The 15,548-nt window shown below is 58.1% G+C and overlaps 1 protein-coding gene across 4 annotated transcripts in view; it reads right to left on the bottom strand.

Annotated features, from left to right (window-relative positions):
• Window positions 1-903: 903 nt before the first annotated feature.
• Strn4 (striatin 4) overlaps window positions 904-15,548 on the bottom strand; it is a 23,204-nt gene continuing 8,559 nt past the window's right edge. For 2 of the 4 annotated variants that reach the window (XM_078031814.1, XM_078031817.1), the window contains exons 5-18: window positions 13,289-13,486; window positions 10,924-11,065; window positions 8,230-8,389; window positions 7,561-7,674; window positions 7,131-7,246; window positions 5,483-5,658; window positions 5,350-5,397; window positions 4,930-5,051; window positions 4,296-4,466; window positions 4,021-4,161; window positions 3,522-3,620; window positions 3,260-3,346; window positions 1,884-2,117; window positions 904-1,684 (exon numbers count right to left, since the gene is read on the bottom strand). In XM_078031814.1, coding sequence (XP_077887940.1) covers window positions 1,948-2,117; window positions 3,260-3,346; window positions 3,522-3,620; window positions 4,021-4,161; window positions 4,296-4,466; window positions 4,930-5,051; window positions 5,350-5,397; window positions 5,483-5,658; window positions 7,131-7,246; window positions 7,561-7,674; window positions 8,230-8,389; window positions 10,924-11,065; window positions 13,289-13,486 — 1,744 coding nt within the window. In that variant the 3' untranslated portion in view covers window positions 904-1,684; window positions 1,884-1,947. Of the gene's footprint in view, window positions 1,708-1,883; window positions 2,118-3,259; window positions 3,347-3,521; window positions 3,621-4,020; window positions 4,162-4,295; window positions 4,467-4,929; window positions 5,052-5,349; window positions 5,398-5,482; window positions 5,659-7,130; window positions 7,247-7,560; window positions 7,675-8,229; window positions 8,390-10,923; window positions 11,066-13,288; window positions 13,487-15,548 lie in introns of all 4 variants that reach the window. The other 2 variants (XM_078031815.1, XM_078031816.1) reach the window with 2 other exon arrangements.

Below are 15,548 nucleotides of genomic sequence, written 5' to 3'. Positions count from 1 at the left end.
GAGGCTGGAGCGAAAACCCAAACCACCACCTGGGGAAGCTGCATGGAGCCCAGAGGGATGAGGGGGGCTGAGGCCACGTGGAGCCCACAGCCAGGCCCGATTGTGTGGCCTCCTCATCTGTCCACTTAACCCTTTTCATCCTCCCTGAGTTCCTGGGCCCTGAGGGCCCGAAGAGGCACAGGTATCAAAGGCATATTACAGAGGGGCTGGACTCACCTGGAGACACCTGACTGGGGGGAGGTGGAGGTCCCAGAGCAAGCAGAGAGACAGGACTGCACACAAACTCCCATGACGCGCTGGAGCCTTAGAGCAACCCCTCCTCCACCTCATCCTCTGACAAGGGGACAATAGGTGGCCCCTACTTGAGGTTGTGAGAACTGGTTAAATGTCAGGAAAAGGGACTGGCTCCCAGTGCAGCAGAGGGAACATCAACCAATGGGAAGTCAGGGACTCTGTGCTGTGGTGAGGGCTGGGTTCCTGCTCATCCTCCAGGACCCTCCCAGCATGCCTGCCAGGTCCACCCCCTTCCCTTCTGCTCCCCAGGGGCCCAGGTGTGGAGTGGGACCAGGAAGGAGGCTCAGTCCTCAGCACCAGCCAGCAAACACACTTAGGTGGCCAGGGTCTCCGGCTGACCTGTCACACTGTGACATCTCCTCAGGGTCCTGCCCTGGGAGCGTGCACTCAGGAACAGAAAGGAGGGGCACGAGGAGATTCGGTTCTGTGCCCCTACTTCCGCCCCTCCACCAGCACCCCGCCCAAGCACTGGGCCAGCACCCCTCTGCTGTACCACAAAACCTCAACCCATCCAACTCCACCTCCCCCCAAGCTCCACCCATCCAAGCAGAGGGGGTGATTCCTCCCCCAAGTCCCCAGCCTCCTCAATAGATGGCACCAGCACCCATCTTACTCCAAAGGGTTTATTGAGACAAGTTTTCACATACAAGTTCAGGGGCAGAGAGGATGGGGTTTATAAACAGGAACCTGGAGGGGGATCAAGGGTGTGGGCAGAGGGTGAAACCCAAACGAAGAAAGTGAAATAAATAGAGGTGAAGTGTGTAGCCAGGAGACCGACAGACCATCACACAGTGATAACGGGGTGGGGCGCCATTAAAATCCCATTTATTTATACAGATATACAGGGAGTTATGGGGGGGCCCAGGGGCCCCTACTCCACCCTCCAACACCTTAAGGAGGGGCTCAAGAAGGTCCTTGGAGAAGGCTATCCCTCTCCAGGGGACTGTGGGGATCTGGAAGGGCCACTCTCAGAGGAGGGCCATAGGCGCTGCTTCCCCAGGCAGGACCATGGCCGGGGAGGCTTGGTTAGTGTCTGAAAAGCAGGGGGGCCCTGTGAGTGGCCCCTGGAGACCCCTCCCAGCACAGCTCCCGCCAGGCCTGGAGGGGCAGGGCTCAAGGGAGCACCTGGTACCTCCCGGCATCTTAGAAAAACGGACCCCCAAGAATACTTGGACCTGGCTGTGCTGCCCCCAAGGAGGCAGGAGATACCGGGAGTGGGCATCAGGGCACGGGCAGAACCCCGAGGCCATCCTCGAGGGGCAACTCCTAAAGGGGCCCATCCCCAGACTGGGTACAGGTGTTCCTGGAGAAAGGGCTGTTAGCACCGCCAGGCTCCACGGCAGGCAGGGAGAGGCCGACCTCTGACCCCCAGAGTCAGGCTGGTAGCCACCTGCAGAAGAGAAGGAAGGGAGACTGACCTCACCTTTAGGACCCTCCCTGGGCCTTAGCCCCTCCCCTGTGTGCCCAAAGGCTACTCAAGTCATTCTGAGCACAACCTCAAGTGCCAGGCCAAAGGGCTGTGGGGCCCTCGGGGACGAGGATGCAGAGCCTTCTGCCCTCCCCTCCTGCACAGAGGGCCTGCCACTCACCTCAGCCCCACCTGCCAGGCCCACTCCCCAGCCAGTGTGGTGGCCAGGGCGGGGCCAGGTGGCATCATACGAAGACCTTGGCCAGGGCATCGGCGCCAGCACTGGCAATGAGGGCCTTGCTGGGATGACAGGCAACAGCATGGATGGCCTCTTCGTGCTTCTTACGGTGGGCTGTGATCTCCTGCACACACGTCTTGTTGTCCAGGCTCCACAGGCGCAGGGAGCAGTCATGGCCTGTGCAGGAGTGGGAGGACTGTCACCAAGTTCCTCACCCAGACCTGGCCCTGGAGGCCCTCACCTGGCCTCATCCTAAGGTCGTAGGGCTGGTGGGGCTCTGTCCAAAGGACAGACCTGTCCCCATCCTATCAACCATCCATCTAGTCACTGGGTGTTTACTGAGCACCTACTGCAAGACAGGAGTGGGAGGGTCACAGGACAAAACTGGCCAATCTTTCTGCCCTGTGGACACTGCAGTGTGAACAAAACAGCAGACAGGGGTGGGGACACAGCCCAGTGGTGCGACATTTGTCTAGCATGTGCCAACCCCAGTATCAAAGAGAAAAAAGAAAGAAACAGCTCCAGGCGGTGGCACCCAGGGAGAGGGAGGGCACAGGGCCGTCCAAGCAGGGTCACAGCTGTGGAGACTCCTGGGGAGGCTGGAGAGGCAGCCTGGCCAGACCTGGGACCTTGAAGGCTTGGCCAGTGGAGCCCTTCGTGCAGGCCCCAGCCAGGGACGAGGACACTCTGCACCAGGTTTAGTCTTACTGACAGTCCCCTCACGCTGTCCACAGACTGCTGCTGTCATCATTGGGCAGGGACAGAAAGAGGCCTGGGCCAAGATGTTCACCAGGTGCCGTGGTGACATGAGGCAGACAGCCATGGCCTGCGCCTCCTTCAGCCTCATCCCCACTCTGTACACACGGGCACAAGCACACTACCACCAAGGCCAGCGGGAGTCTGAGGCAGGGAGGAAGGCCTTGTCCGTCAGCCCCAGGGAGCTCTGTTCCCTGCCCTCCAGCCACAGTCCACTGATGCCAGGCCACAGTGCCCACCTCCAGAGACCAGGGCAGAAGCAAGTGTTCAAACCCCCAAGGATCCAGTTCTGAAACTTCTGAGCCTCAGGGCCCACAACTGTAAAATGGGGACAAAACCACTCACAATAGAGGGTGACTCAGAAGAGTAAACAAAGTGGCACAGGTGAAGTGTCTACAGTGGGCTCTACACACACAGCTGGCTGTCACCACTGTCATGACCAGCAGTTCTCCTGCCACTGGTGATTCCCAGCCCATGTGGATTCCAGCCCAGGGAGCCCCTGAGTCAGCGCCCAGCTTTTGCTCCTCTGGTGGGGAGGGGGCAGCCACAAGGTCCCAACTTACTTCCTGACATCAGGAACACGCCATTGGGGTCCACGGCTAGGCAGGTGACTGCGTCCAGGTGGGCCACCATGGAGTGCACGGATTTACCTGAAGGGAGAGAGGGTGGGTGGCAGGTCCCTTTCCCTCGGGACTTGCCTGGGAGGCAATAGGGCTGGAGAAGGCATATAGGGGCTCCATGTGGACCCCAGGTTCTGGGTTGAGTCTGCTCCGCCCCACCCCTCATGAGCACAGGGGGGAGGGCCAGCTGGAGGCCAGGTCTCACCTGTCCGATTGTCCAGGAAGCGGATGCCTCTGTCATCATGGGCAGTGATGGTGAGGGGCTGGTTGGGGTGACTCACCACCTGGTTGATCTGGCTTGGGCCTGGAAAGAAAAGAGAGAAGGAAGGATGCAGAGGAGAAAACCGGGGAGCAGGACGGGCAAGGGGGCTCCAGCACTGCCCATGGTGCCCGTGCCTGAAACTCAAGGGGCCATTCCCTTCCATCTGCCCTGGTGCGGCTTCCGCCAGATGGTCCCTGGGCCTCCTCTGCAGTGGATGTAGAAATATTCTGTCCTCTCTGCAAGGCGTCCATGACACACTGCCCCTGGCCTCCCCCGAGACCTGTATGTGCCGGAGCATGGCTCGTCTCCACTCAATCTTATTTCCTTCCTGCTTAGAGCCCCTGAGGGCACAGGGGAGCGAACTGGCAACTGGGTCCCCAGAGCTACTGGAGGAACTGGGACCCTACAGGCTATTCAGTCCCTAAGCCCTCAGACCCCTTACCACTGCTCCCTCGGGACTCCAGTGTGAGGAGGGCGCTGCCAGCCTCCAGGTCATACAGTACAGTGTCGCCAGAGCGGAAGGAAGCCACGACGTGGGCAGGCTCGATGCTGGTGAAGGCCACTGAGGTGGGGATCCCGTGCTCTGAGGGCAGAGGGGAGAAGACTGCCCAAAGAGCCGGATCTTGCCCCGGCACCCAGGGCCCTCTCAGGAGCTGCCCCTTCTCTCCAGGCCTCTAGCTCTACCACACCAGTGTGGCTGCCAGAGGCCCCACTTACCGCCAGTTGCGGGGAAGGTACAGAGGCAAGCTGGGCTGCTGCTGCTGGGGTCCCAGATGCGGACGGTGCCATCGGCAGAGCAGGAAGCCAGGCGCTGGGATGTGGGACTGAAGGCCAAGCCCCACACTGCGTCCCCATGGCCCTCTAGGACATGGCTGAGCACACTTGGGTCTGGGCCAGCCCAGGGAGAAAACAGGCTGCGTCAGGGCTGCCTGCCCATCTGGATGGTCCAGGGGCTCTTATTCTACTGGGACGCAGCCATTGCTTTACCTGGCCTCACACCCGAACCCTGGCTCCCACAGAGAAAGCCCAGTTCCCCACCGCCTGGCCCCGCTAACGCCTCGTCTCTTTCTCCACATCCTCCTCATAAACCCTCCGGCCAGCCACGAAAAGACCTGCTAAGCATGAGCACAGACTGCCTGGCTGACCAGTCCTGGCATGTGCTGGACCCTGCCCCCGGCGCCCTGGCTCTGCCTTCCCACCTCATCTCCCTGCCTCGCGCCACCGTCCTCAGCTGCACGCCCAATCAAGCTGCTCCTGGTTCCAGCCAGAAGGGGAACCCTGTACCCCGGCTCCAGTGCCTCAGGTGGGCACGAGGTGGCCTACGTGGCAAGGAGTGGGAAGGCGTCCTCACCATAGCCATCGTAGGGGTCCATGTTGAGGTCTGGAATCTTCCAGCTGTGGATGCGGGCATCCGCCCCTCCACTGTAGCAGTACTCGCTGTTGCTGCCCATGGCTACTGCCAACACAGGGCCTCTGCAGGGGACAAAGGTGGGGAAAGGGAGGTGAGACAGGCAGCTCAAAACTTTCCATGGCTGCAGGGACATGAAATTTCTAAGGATGGCCAATAGTAACTCAGTGTCAGGCCTGGTCATGCCACTTAAGCAAGCTGCCTGTCCCCAACCCCTATTCGTTTCCAACTTGGAAGAGCCAAACTAAGGCCACCGCCAGGAGCACGTGGGGACGACAGTCCAGGAGTGAGGGAGTGTGCAGGTGTGCCACACAAGATGGAGGGCACGGGGACTGAGCTGGCCTCTAGGAGGGCCCCTCCTACCTGTGGGCCCGGAAGGCGTGGATGGGCTCCACGTCCAGCGCAGCATTCCTGGGGGAGACAGAGTCGAGCATCACTGAGACCCCCAGCCCTCAGCCTGGAGGCCCCACCCCTGCTCTGGGACTGCTTCTCTCACTTCTTGGCCGTGACTGCCTTCTGCAGGTTCCAGAGCTTGAGCGTGCCGTCCTCGGAGGCGGTGAGCAGCGCCGACTGGCTGTGGTGGAAAGCCAGGGAGCGGATGCCATCATAGTGCGAGCGGAGGGTGAACTTGGTGTTCCACGTCTTCTTGAAGGCATCCTTACTGTCAGACAGCTGAGGGGGCAAGCTGCCTCAGTGTCCCCTTGTCCACTCTGGCCCTCATGCAGACACTGACACCCGGGCCCAGGACACCTCCAGTTCCCACCCAGACTGGCTCCAGCTGGACACCCTCCCTTCCTCCATGTCCAGCAGAGCCCCTCACCCACTCAGAGAGCCCCTGCAATGTGCCAGGTGCTGGGGAAACCAAGGGGCCTGAACTCTTGGGGTCTTGCAGTTCAGAGGGGGCGTCTACACACATCACACACTATGAGCAGTGCTATAAATCAAGAATACCCAGCTCCTGGGGGTATAGCTCAGTTGGTAGAGTGCTTGCCTCATGCACAAGGCCCTGAGTTCACAAAAAAAAAAAAAAAGAGAGAGAGCGCAAGCGTGGCTGGGTACTTCACGAAATGGGTGAGGGGTGGATGAAGCCAGAGGCCAACAGGAGGCAGAATGGTGAGCCACATCCAGAAATAGGCATTTCACCATAAGAAAAAGGCTTAGGGAAAGGGGGAGTCACAGAAGGGTTCAGCCCAGGGGAGCTACGTGGCTGGCTCTGGCCAATCAAGGGAAGCTCAGATTAGGGGAAGAATAGCTGCAGGGCTGGGGTTGGGGCTCAGTGGCAGAGCGGCCGTCTCACAAGGGAGGGGCACTGTGTTCAATCCTCAGCACCACATAAAAGTAAATAAAGATACTGTGTCCATCTACAACTAGAAAATATGAAAAGAAAAAAAAAAAAAAAGAATAGCTGCAGAGAGATGGGTGAAGAGGCCATATAGCTGCAGGGAAATAGGAGGACACTGAGACCAGGCACTTTGCCATGGAAATGCAGACAAGTATGCGGGAGGAGGAGGTTTGAGGCAAAACCCACAGACCTCAATGGATGAGTCCCTGAGGCCCACATCTGCCCTCACAAGGGTGCTGGTACACACCCAACAGGGATGTGGAAGGGCCAGACTCAGACTGTCCAGCTGGCCGAGTGTCCTGCCCCAGCTGAGGTTCATGCCACATGACCCCCAAAACCTGGCTCAGCCCCCTGCAAGGTCCCTGCTGAGCCCTCCTTTCTGCCACAGCTCTCTGGAGCTAAAGGAGCTGTGGCAGAACTTCTCCTGTGCCCCCTGGGGGAGTGGGGGAGCCCCGTGGCCAGCTCCAGGCAGACCCTGGGCCCAGCCCCACGCCTGCACTCCACACCGTGACTCCTATCTTGCTGGATCAACCACTCAAGGTCCTGATCTGCCCAGAAAAAAGCTCACACGCACCCTACCTGCTGCCCCAGAGGCCCCCAGATGGCCCAAGGCCTGACTAAGGTGTCAGGTTCAGAACACAGGCCACAGGGTCTGCCCTGCACCCCTGACAAACAAGGTGAAGCACCTCCTGGGGCCTGGGATGACCTCATAGTCCTGGGCTGAATCCAGGCCTAGAACATGTGGTCAGAGTTTGGCAAGGGCTGCACTGAGCGCGACTCCAGGGGGCACCTGAGAACTTACGTCACAACTGAGGTCGTTGTCGTTGGTGACGGTGAGATCTGCCAAGTCCCCCAGGCTCACCTCCCCGCCCCCGATAGTGTCCATGATGAAGACGTCTGAGGAGAAGCCAAAGGAACCTGGTAGGGGGAGGGTGGGAGGGGCAGAGAGGGCCAGGGAGAGAGAGGCAGAGAGAGGCAGAGAGAGATGAGGAGCGAGAAAGAGGGAGGGAGGAGGACGAGATCAAGAACCACAGCTGGAAAGGAAGAGACAGAGAGACAGACAGGGCAGGACAGACAAAAGGAGAGGAGACAGAGACAGACAGACGAACTTTTGGGACAGGGAGGCTGCAGACCGGAGGCTGGGCCTTGCCCCTGAGGACACAGAAGCCCTGGGCTTAGCTCTGCAGCCTCCCTCTGTCATGAGCCCCAAGGCACTGGGGCGTGGGGTTTACCTTCGTGAGGCCGAGGCTGAGGCGTGCCAGGAGGTGGGCCAGTCACTTTGGGGGGCAGCCCATCCACATCCCGAAGGTCAGCCAGAATTCCCTGGAGTTTGACACGACGGCTTTCTACAGGGAGAAGACAGGAGTCACCCGCCAGTTCCGACCCAGCCTCGAGGGTGCTGTCTTCTCCACGGCCACAGGCCTTTCTGCAGCCGTGGGAAACTGAGGGACCCTCTGGGCGGTGGGCAAGTCTCTGCCCTGTCTTGGGCTTCTGTCCCAGCCATCCACCCATGTGACCTCCCCAAGGGCACTCCTGGCGAGGAGTCACGAAAACAGAGAGGAAGACGCAGCCCTGCCCCACCTGCCTCTCCCCCACCGGGTCCTTATCCTGTTCCCTCCTTATGCTCAGCCAGTATTGGACACTGGCCACAGGGGGACAGTGGCCCAGCTCCAGGAAGAATGGCCTTGCCTGTGGCCCCTGGGACTTTCCAGGGAAGGGTGAGGGGCCTGGCCACTGGCTCCAGCCCCTGCTCCCCCCAGCCCCTCCCCTCTTGGAAGCGTATCCATCCGGTGGAGAGACCCGGCAGGAAGCAGCTGCGGAGGCTGTGGGGCCAGCGCAGGGCCAGGTCTGCCCTGGTGGCAGGCAGGCTAGTGGAGGCAGCTGAACAGCGCTCGACTCACCGAGCTCGTGGGGGCTCCCCTCTCCAGTGCAGCACCGAGGGTCTGGAGACCCCTCCCCGTCCTCTCCTGAGCCTAGGAAGTCAAACTCATTGATGGCATCCTCTGAGTCGTCCTCCTCGTCTTCGTCTTCCAGCTCGGGAACAAGGGCCTTGGAGGGGAGCTGGGGCGTGGACAAAAGCAGGCAGGTCAGGGCTGTGTCAGAGACCAAGCCCACCTGGTCTCTGGGAACAGACAAGCTACAGTCCCTGGCCCTCTCTCTGCCTGGCACCCTCATACCCCTCCTGCCTGGGTGCCCTGCTCCAACCCCAGCTGTCCTGGAGGGTCAACTCAGATTCTGGGGCGCCCCCTGCTGGAGCCCTCGACAGCTGCCCAGCACTAGGGACAGGGCTGAGCCAGGGGCCCCTCATCCTGGCTTCCTGGACCTCTTGGCAGTCCTCCTCCACCTGCCACTGGAATCCGTCCCTGCCCCGTTCCTGCCCCCACCCCAGCACAGGGCTTCTTGGGAAGACATGCTAAAAAAAGCAGTCAGGTGGGGACACGTACTTGTGCGCAAGTGAATGCACAAAGACGCACAGTTAAAGGACAACAGTAGCATTTTAAGCACGTAACAGTAACCACGACACTAACCACTAGTCACACGCACCAACAGAACGAAAGACACCGGATGAGCTCTGCACACCTGGCTCCAGGTAACCACCATAAGCCCGCGCAGCCACTGCGGTCACTAAGCAGAGGGAAGCCACCTGCCCCAGTAGCCACCAAGTCCACGCTAGGCCATGCCCTGGGCAGCCTCAGCCAACCGTGGCCTCCTCCAGGGTGTGGCTGACCCCGCTACAGGTGAGGCCTGAGCTGGGACTGAATCTGGAGGCAATGCCTGTTGGGCACCTGTGAGAGGCCAGACTCTGGCCTGCACTGGGGACCACAGGAGTGGACATGGTCAAGGTTTAGACAGCATGTCCAGAGAGGCCATGGCCTGTGTCAGGACTCAAGGACAAGTGGAACCATCACAGATACTCCGAAAAAGGCATGTGAGAGGGTTCTCCCATCACACCCTAGCCCTGTGGGAGCCACCCCACTCCAAGCATGCCTAACAGTGACCAACTGTTGCCATATGGGGGGCTCTTGGTGGAGGGTAGCCTCTGCACGGCTAAGGGCTGTGTATCAGCTCACTTTAAACAGCCCAATCCAGAGACGGGAGACTCGGCCCCATTTCATGTGTTCAGAAACCAGCTAAGACAAGAGAAGCACGTGCCCTACACATGGAGTCACAGCAGGTCTGCTGGGTGGGTCTGCCGTGTGGAGGCCGGGGGAGGCAGAGACCCCGACACACAAGCCAGCCCACAGGGCACAACTGCGGTGACAGATGCGAAGGCCTACTGGAATATTAGAAGTCAGTGGTTGTTTCTGCTGGGAGGACAAGAGGGGAGGACGGTTTCCCAGAGGAAGCGACAGAAAGACCCCCCAGGCGCCGGAGGGACCGTATTCCAGACCAGGGAGGAGGCGAGAGGCCCCAGACTCCAAGCCCTGCTGCCCTCCCTCCAGGCCTCCTGTGGATGCAGTTCCTTGCCTTCTGTTCCCCTCAGAGCCTTAACCAGAGGCCTCGGCCAGGCACGGCCCTGTGCAGAGACACCGGGGGCACTGGAAAGAGAATAGAAGCCACAACGAACCCATCCCTCCCAGGGGCTGGGGAAGAGATACAGACCCGACGCCAGAGCGGTCAGGGCTGGGAAGAGAGAGTCCAGGGACTACAGGAGCCCACGGGAGGTTCCTGACCCTGTGGGGGACACCAAGCAGAAAGCAAGCCAGAGAAAGGCCATGTCACCACAGGAGGAGGTGATGTCTGAGCCGAGTCGGGGGAAGTGGGGAAGGGGGTCTCGGCAGAGGCTGCTGCTGGGAAGGCCGGGATTCAGGGGAGGCCCAAGCCATCTCCCACAGGCCCCTCCTTCCGGCCACATCTCTGCCTCCATCATGACTCATCCTCCTGCACATGACTCCACAAGGCCACCACCAGCCACAAGTGGCTCCCTGTCAGGGACTGCACCCTTCATGTCATTTCTGCCACTAGCACTGAGCTGGCCAAGTGAAGGCCCAAGCTGATGTTGCTCGATAGACAAGACCATGTCAGGTCTAAGGACAGCATCCTTGAGAGGGCGGAAGCACGGGGGCTCTGGCAGGCAGGGAGCAGGGGGACACGTAGGCGGCGCCGGGAGCCAGATCTCGAGACCACGCTGAGGCAACCTGGACACTTCGCCAAGGGCCGTGTCCCCGGGCCTGGGTCCTTACATCAAGAGCAGACTAGACACCCACGTCCTAGAGCCCCCCCAGACCCAGGCTGACCTGGACTCAGCCATACTCACACCATTTACAAATATTTACTGAGCGTCTCTGTTCCACACCCTTTTGAGGACACAGGGACAGAGCCACAGTCCCTTCCTGATGGAGCTCCCAGGCTACTGGAGGAGAGAGAGAGTGACAGCCACAGCAAGATCATTGACTCCACTGGCGAGAGCCTGAGAGGGCACCGAGGGCACATGGCTGGTGAGGCCTCGCCCGCAGAGCTCCAGAGGAGTCTCCAGTCCACGCACTCGCGCTGAGGAAAGGAGGGGGGCAGCTGGGGGGAGCTCAGACAAAGGCCCTGGGGGCACCTCTGTGGTCAAGAGGGAGGGCCTGATGCGGGACCAGCGAGGGGGCCACCTTCACACGCTGCTTCTTGTGCTGCACGCTGTCCAGCTCGTCATCCTCGTCACTGTCCTCGTCCTCGCAGTTCTGCAGGAAGGGGATCTGCTCCAGCACCGAGCCCCCCAGACGCTCTTGGCCGTCTTTGCCTGCCGCATTCCTGCCCACGACAAGGACAGGAGATCAGTCCTGCCAGGTGATGAATCCCAGGTGGGAAGGAGCCCGGCATGTAACGGAGCCAGAACTCAGTGAAGTTCCTAAGCCCCAGGGAGCCTGGACCCTGATCACGCACATCCTGACCCAGGCTCTGCCCAGCAGATCCCTCATTCAGACCAAAAATAGCCCAGCGCCTCCCAAAACTCCCGCCAGGATTCTGGTGGCCCCGTACCCACCCTGACAGCACCTGCCCCCAGGGACCAAGCTGGAAGGGAAGTGCCACTGGCGCAGCAGCTCCTGTTCCCACGGCCAATCCAACCCAAAGCCCAGGTCAGTCGCAGGCAGGGAAGAGGAACCGGCCACCCGACCAATGCCTCTGGGGCCATGGCTGAGCAAGGCTGCAGGACCTGGGCCACCCCAGCGACAGATGGCACTCCTACGTCTACCTCCCTGATGACAAGTTCCAGCAGAGGAAGTGTCAGCCAAGCCCGACTCCATGGCAAGGCCGGGTCTGGCATCTGGCTGCCACAGTTCTCAGTTGACGGGGACCCCCGCCCCTGGGTGCAGAGATGACTCACCCAGGCTGCCCAGCCTAGTGCTCCTCCTCTTCTCCCGGGAGCACCCCCAGACCCTCCCCACACTCACCCCGTGGCTTCCTCCTGCAGTCCCCCCCCCACCCCCCGCTCCCCTTTCCTGCTTCTCCCCCCTTTGGCTCCTCTCTCACATCAAGGCAGGGGACTCAGATTCCCCAGGCCATCTATCCTGCTCCCTCACTGACGGCGGGCAGTCCTTGCCTTCCCAAGAACATCCAGGGGCTGGCGAACTGGGGCTGCGTTTAGGGCTACCTGGGCCAAGCTCCACACGGGCCCTCAACCTGCTCTCCACAGCCCTGCGGTTCCACCAGGCTCCCTATTTTAGGAGACGCTGCTCCATCGTTCAGACCAAACCCTACTTCCTTTGCTCCCCGTCACCTAAATCCTTTAAATAGTGCCAACCAAGGAGAAGCCACCATTTCCCGCCTCTCCACCCCTGAGAGCCCTCAGTCCTCCCCTCCCCAGCTTCCCTGACTCCACAGCCTCTCATCACAGCAGACCTACCAGAAACCAGAGGCTTCCCACAAACACCAAGTGTAGAATCCAACTTTTTTTTAATACCAGGGATTGAACCCAGGGGTACTTAGCCTCTGAGTCACATTCCCAGACCTTTTCTTATATTTTCTTTGGAAACAGGGGCTCTCTAAGTTGCTTAGGGCCTTGCTAAGTTGCTGAAGCTGGCTTTCCTCCCTCAGCCTCCTGAGCCTCTGGGATTACAGTGTGTACCATGGCGCCTCCTAGTACCCAGCATGATCTGCCTTCGAGACCCGGCCTCACCACAGCCCTCAGGCCTGCATCTCCACACTGGTTCCTGCTTCCTGCACACACCACGCCTGTCTCTCTCAGGACAGGGGCTTCACCGTTATCTCTGCCTAGAACATTTTTCTTCTAGGTACCACTGCCCAAATGTCACCTTCCTATCTCATCCAAAATAGCACTATTTCAATCACTTCTTGTTTTTATTTTAGGTAGCAGGAATTGAACTCAGGAACACTTAACCACTAAGCTATATCCCCAGCCCTTTTTGTTTTTATTTTGAGACAGAGTCTTGCTAAGTTGTTTAGGGCCTAAGTTGCTGAGACTGGCTTTGAACTTGGGATCCTCCTGGCTCAGCCTCCCAGACTGCTGGGATTACAGGCATGCGCCACCATGCCCAGCTTTATTTTGTTTGGAGGCAGGGTCTCACTGTGGTGTGCCCACTGGCCTTGAACTCCTGGGCTCAAGGAATTCTTCCACATCAGCCTCCCAAGCAGCCAGGACTATAGGAAAGCACCACCATGCCTAGCCATCTCCCGCCACGCTTAACATTTCACCTAATAATGACATTATTAACTCTGACAAATAAGAGCTCCAGAGGTCGGAACTACGTGTTGTTCCCCACCAAGTGCTGTCAAGGCACGAGGGTCCACCTGGTGTGTGCAAGACTGAGCCTCGGGTAGGAGGCCTGGAGAGGAGGCCAGGATAATGTGCCTACAGGGGACCAGAAGAGAATTCAGGGGATCCCAGCAATAGAGGTACAGAGGATTCCAGGACAAATGGACCCACAATACACTCCAGAAAGGGCCAGCAGGAAACCCGGGAGCACCTGCTGGCTTTCAGACATGCATTCATCAGGAGGACACCCAGAGACTCACCTCTTGATCTGCTCCTCAATCTGCTTCACCAGCAGCGACTCACCGCCACTGAGCCCCCCAGGGCCTGGTGCTGCACGGGGGCCCGCGTCACTAGGCTCAGCGGCCCCATTGAGCTCCAGTGAGCGGCCCAGCAGGGAGCGTACACGCTTGGACCGCATGTCGAGGATGGTGTCTGTGTAGCCCACTTCTTCCAGGTACCTACAGGGTCAGAGCCACAACACGTCAGAACCTACTGAGCTTCTTCACAGACGGCAGGGGCCAATGCAAACTGTGACAGCCTTCCAAGGGGCCGTTTAAGAGCAGACACCACAGTTTTCCACAGGCACACCCTGGCACAGCAGTTACACTTTCCAGACTGTTTCAGTGGAAGCTGTGGGCCACATGCACGCTGCACACAGTGTCCCTGGCACGTCGAGGGGAGAGCCCAACTGCAGGACCAGCCTCAATGTCCACTGAAGGGGACTGTGCCAGCAAATTGTTGAACGGGACTCTAGGCAGAGAGCAACCACATCAGAGGGCCAGAGAAAGATGGCTTTGGCAAACGGCAGAATGAAAAACGGCAAGTTAGATGTTCCTTGTGATTGTGTGTGTGTGTGTGTGTGTGTGTGTGTGTGTGTGTGTGGTGCTAGGTTGAACCCAGGGCTTTGTGCATGCAAGGCGAGCACTGTACTGACTGAGCTGTACTCCCAGCCCCATGGATTCATTTTGGTAAAAGAAAAAAAAAAAATGTTAAGGTGTATATAAGCTTACATCACACACAAACACACACTTGTGTTATGTCCTCCAAGAAAGACACAAACTGAGTAGCAGTGACCTTTACAGAGTAGGATCAGGGACACAAAAGGGACTCTGGCAGCTTATTCCACTTACTTCTACAACTGAGTATATACTGCTTCTGCAACTTAAAAAACTGAAGCCAGCTGAGACTGGCCTAAAGAAAAAAAAAAGAAAAAGAACAAACAAGAACAAAAAATCAATTGTGGGTATCTGTGGCTTGAAAAGATAAGACGACAGTGCCTTGAGGCTCCACAAGGGACCTGTTGGCCAGGAAGTCCTTTCTGTTCATCCTGTCCCCTGGGAGCTGATGCCACCTCTGGTTAGTTAGGCTGCACGTGCCTTCTTTTGCTTTCCCCTCAAGTGTCTGAGGCAGGGAAGCATGATGACTAAGAAAGTGGCCTCCTGGATCAACGCCTGAGGTCCCCCTGCAGACCCTCTGCATATTAACCGTGGCCTCTGAGCAGCTGTCTGCACCTCAGCTTCCTCACTGTGAAAGTGAAGAGGGGAATGCTGGCGGTTACACTGCACAGGGGCAGACACTTAGGAGAGGAACCAGGCGCACAGCGGGGACCTGGTAATGTGACCCATTAACATCATCATTATTATTTTTATGTCGCCTGGGGTGACTGTGCACGTTCAACTGGCAGCTACACCTGCTGATTATTGAGGTTGGGGAAGCCAAGGACAGCTTCCTGATGTATGTCACTATGTCTGTAATAACAAAGAGTTAAAAACCTCAATGAAATACAACACAAATAATTTACATGGAAAATGTTCACGACATTTAGTAAGAGCAACGTGCTACAAAACACTGGAACAGCGAAAGGGAAATCATGGCTTATGTAACACCCAGCCACAGAAGAATTGGGAGTCTACCTGCCCCCATTTGGGAAGTCAACAGTACAAATGACAAAACTGTTATGGGCACATAAAATCCCCAGGGTAAAATTATGAGTAATGTTTATTTACTATTAATATTAATATTTTTCGGTCCTGGGGATGGACTGGGGCCTCATACATGCTAGGTAAGCACTCTACCACAACATCCCCAGATCTTTTTTTTATATTTTTGTCAGGGTCTTACTCACTAAGTTGTTGAGGCTGCCTTGAACTTGCAATCCTCCTGCCTCTCTAGCACTGGAATTACAGGTGGGTATATTAGGCCCAGCCCAAGTTTTCTAAAATGTACAAATCCTTTCAGTAATAAAAAAAGTAATAATTTGGGCCAGACACAGTGACACACACCTGTAATCCCAGTGCCGAGGAGGCTGAGGCAGGAGGATCGCAAGTTCAAGCCAGCCTCAGCAACAGCAAGGCACTAAGCAACTCAGTGAGACCCTGTCTCTAAATAACATAAAATAGGGATGTGGTCAAGTGCCCCTGAGTTCAATCCTGGTGCCCCCCCCCACAAAAAAAATAATTTGGCTGTGAGTATAGCCGGGTGGAGCAAGTGCCTAGCATGCTCAAGGCCCTGAGTTCTGTC

Source organism: Ictidomys tridecemlineatus, chromosome 15 (assembly GCF_052094955.1).
Source record: "Ictidomys tridecemlineatus isolate mIctTri1 chromosome 15, mIctTri1.hap1, whole genome shotgun sequence".
NCBI lineage: Eukaryota > Metazoa > Chordata > Mammalia > Rodentia > Sciuridae > Ictidomys > Ictidomys tridecemlineatus.
The sequence above is the reverse complement of the archived record's forward strand: the minus strand, read 5'-3'. Positions and strand labels throughout refer to the sequence as shown.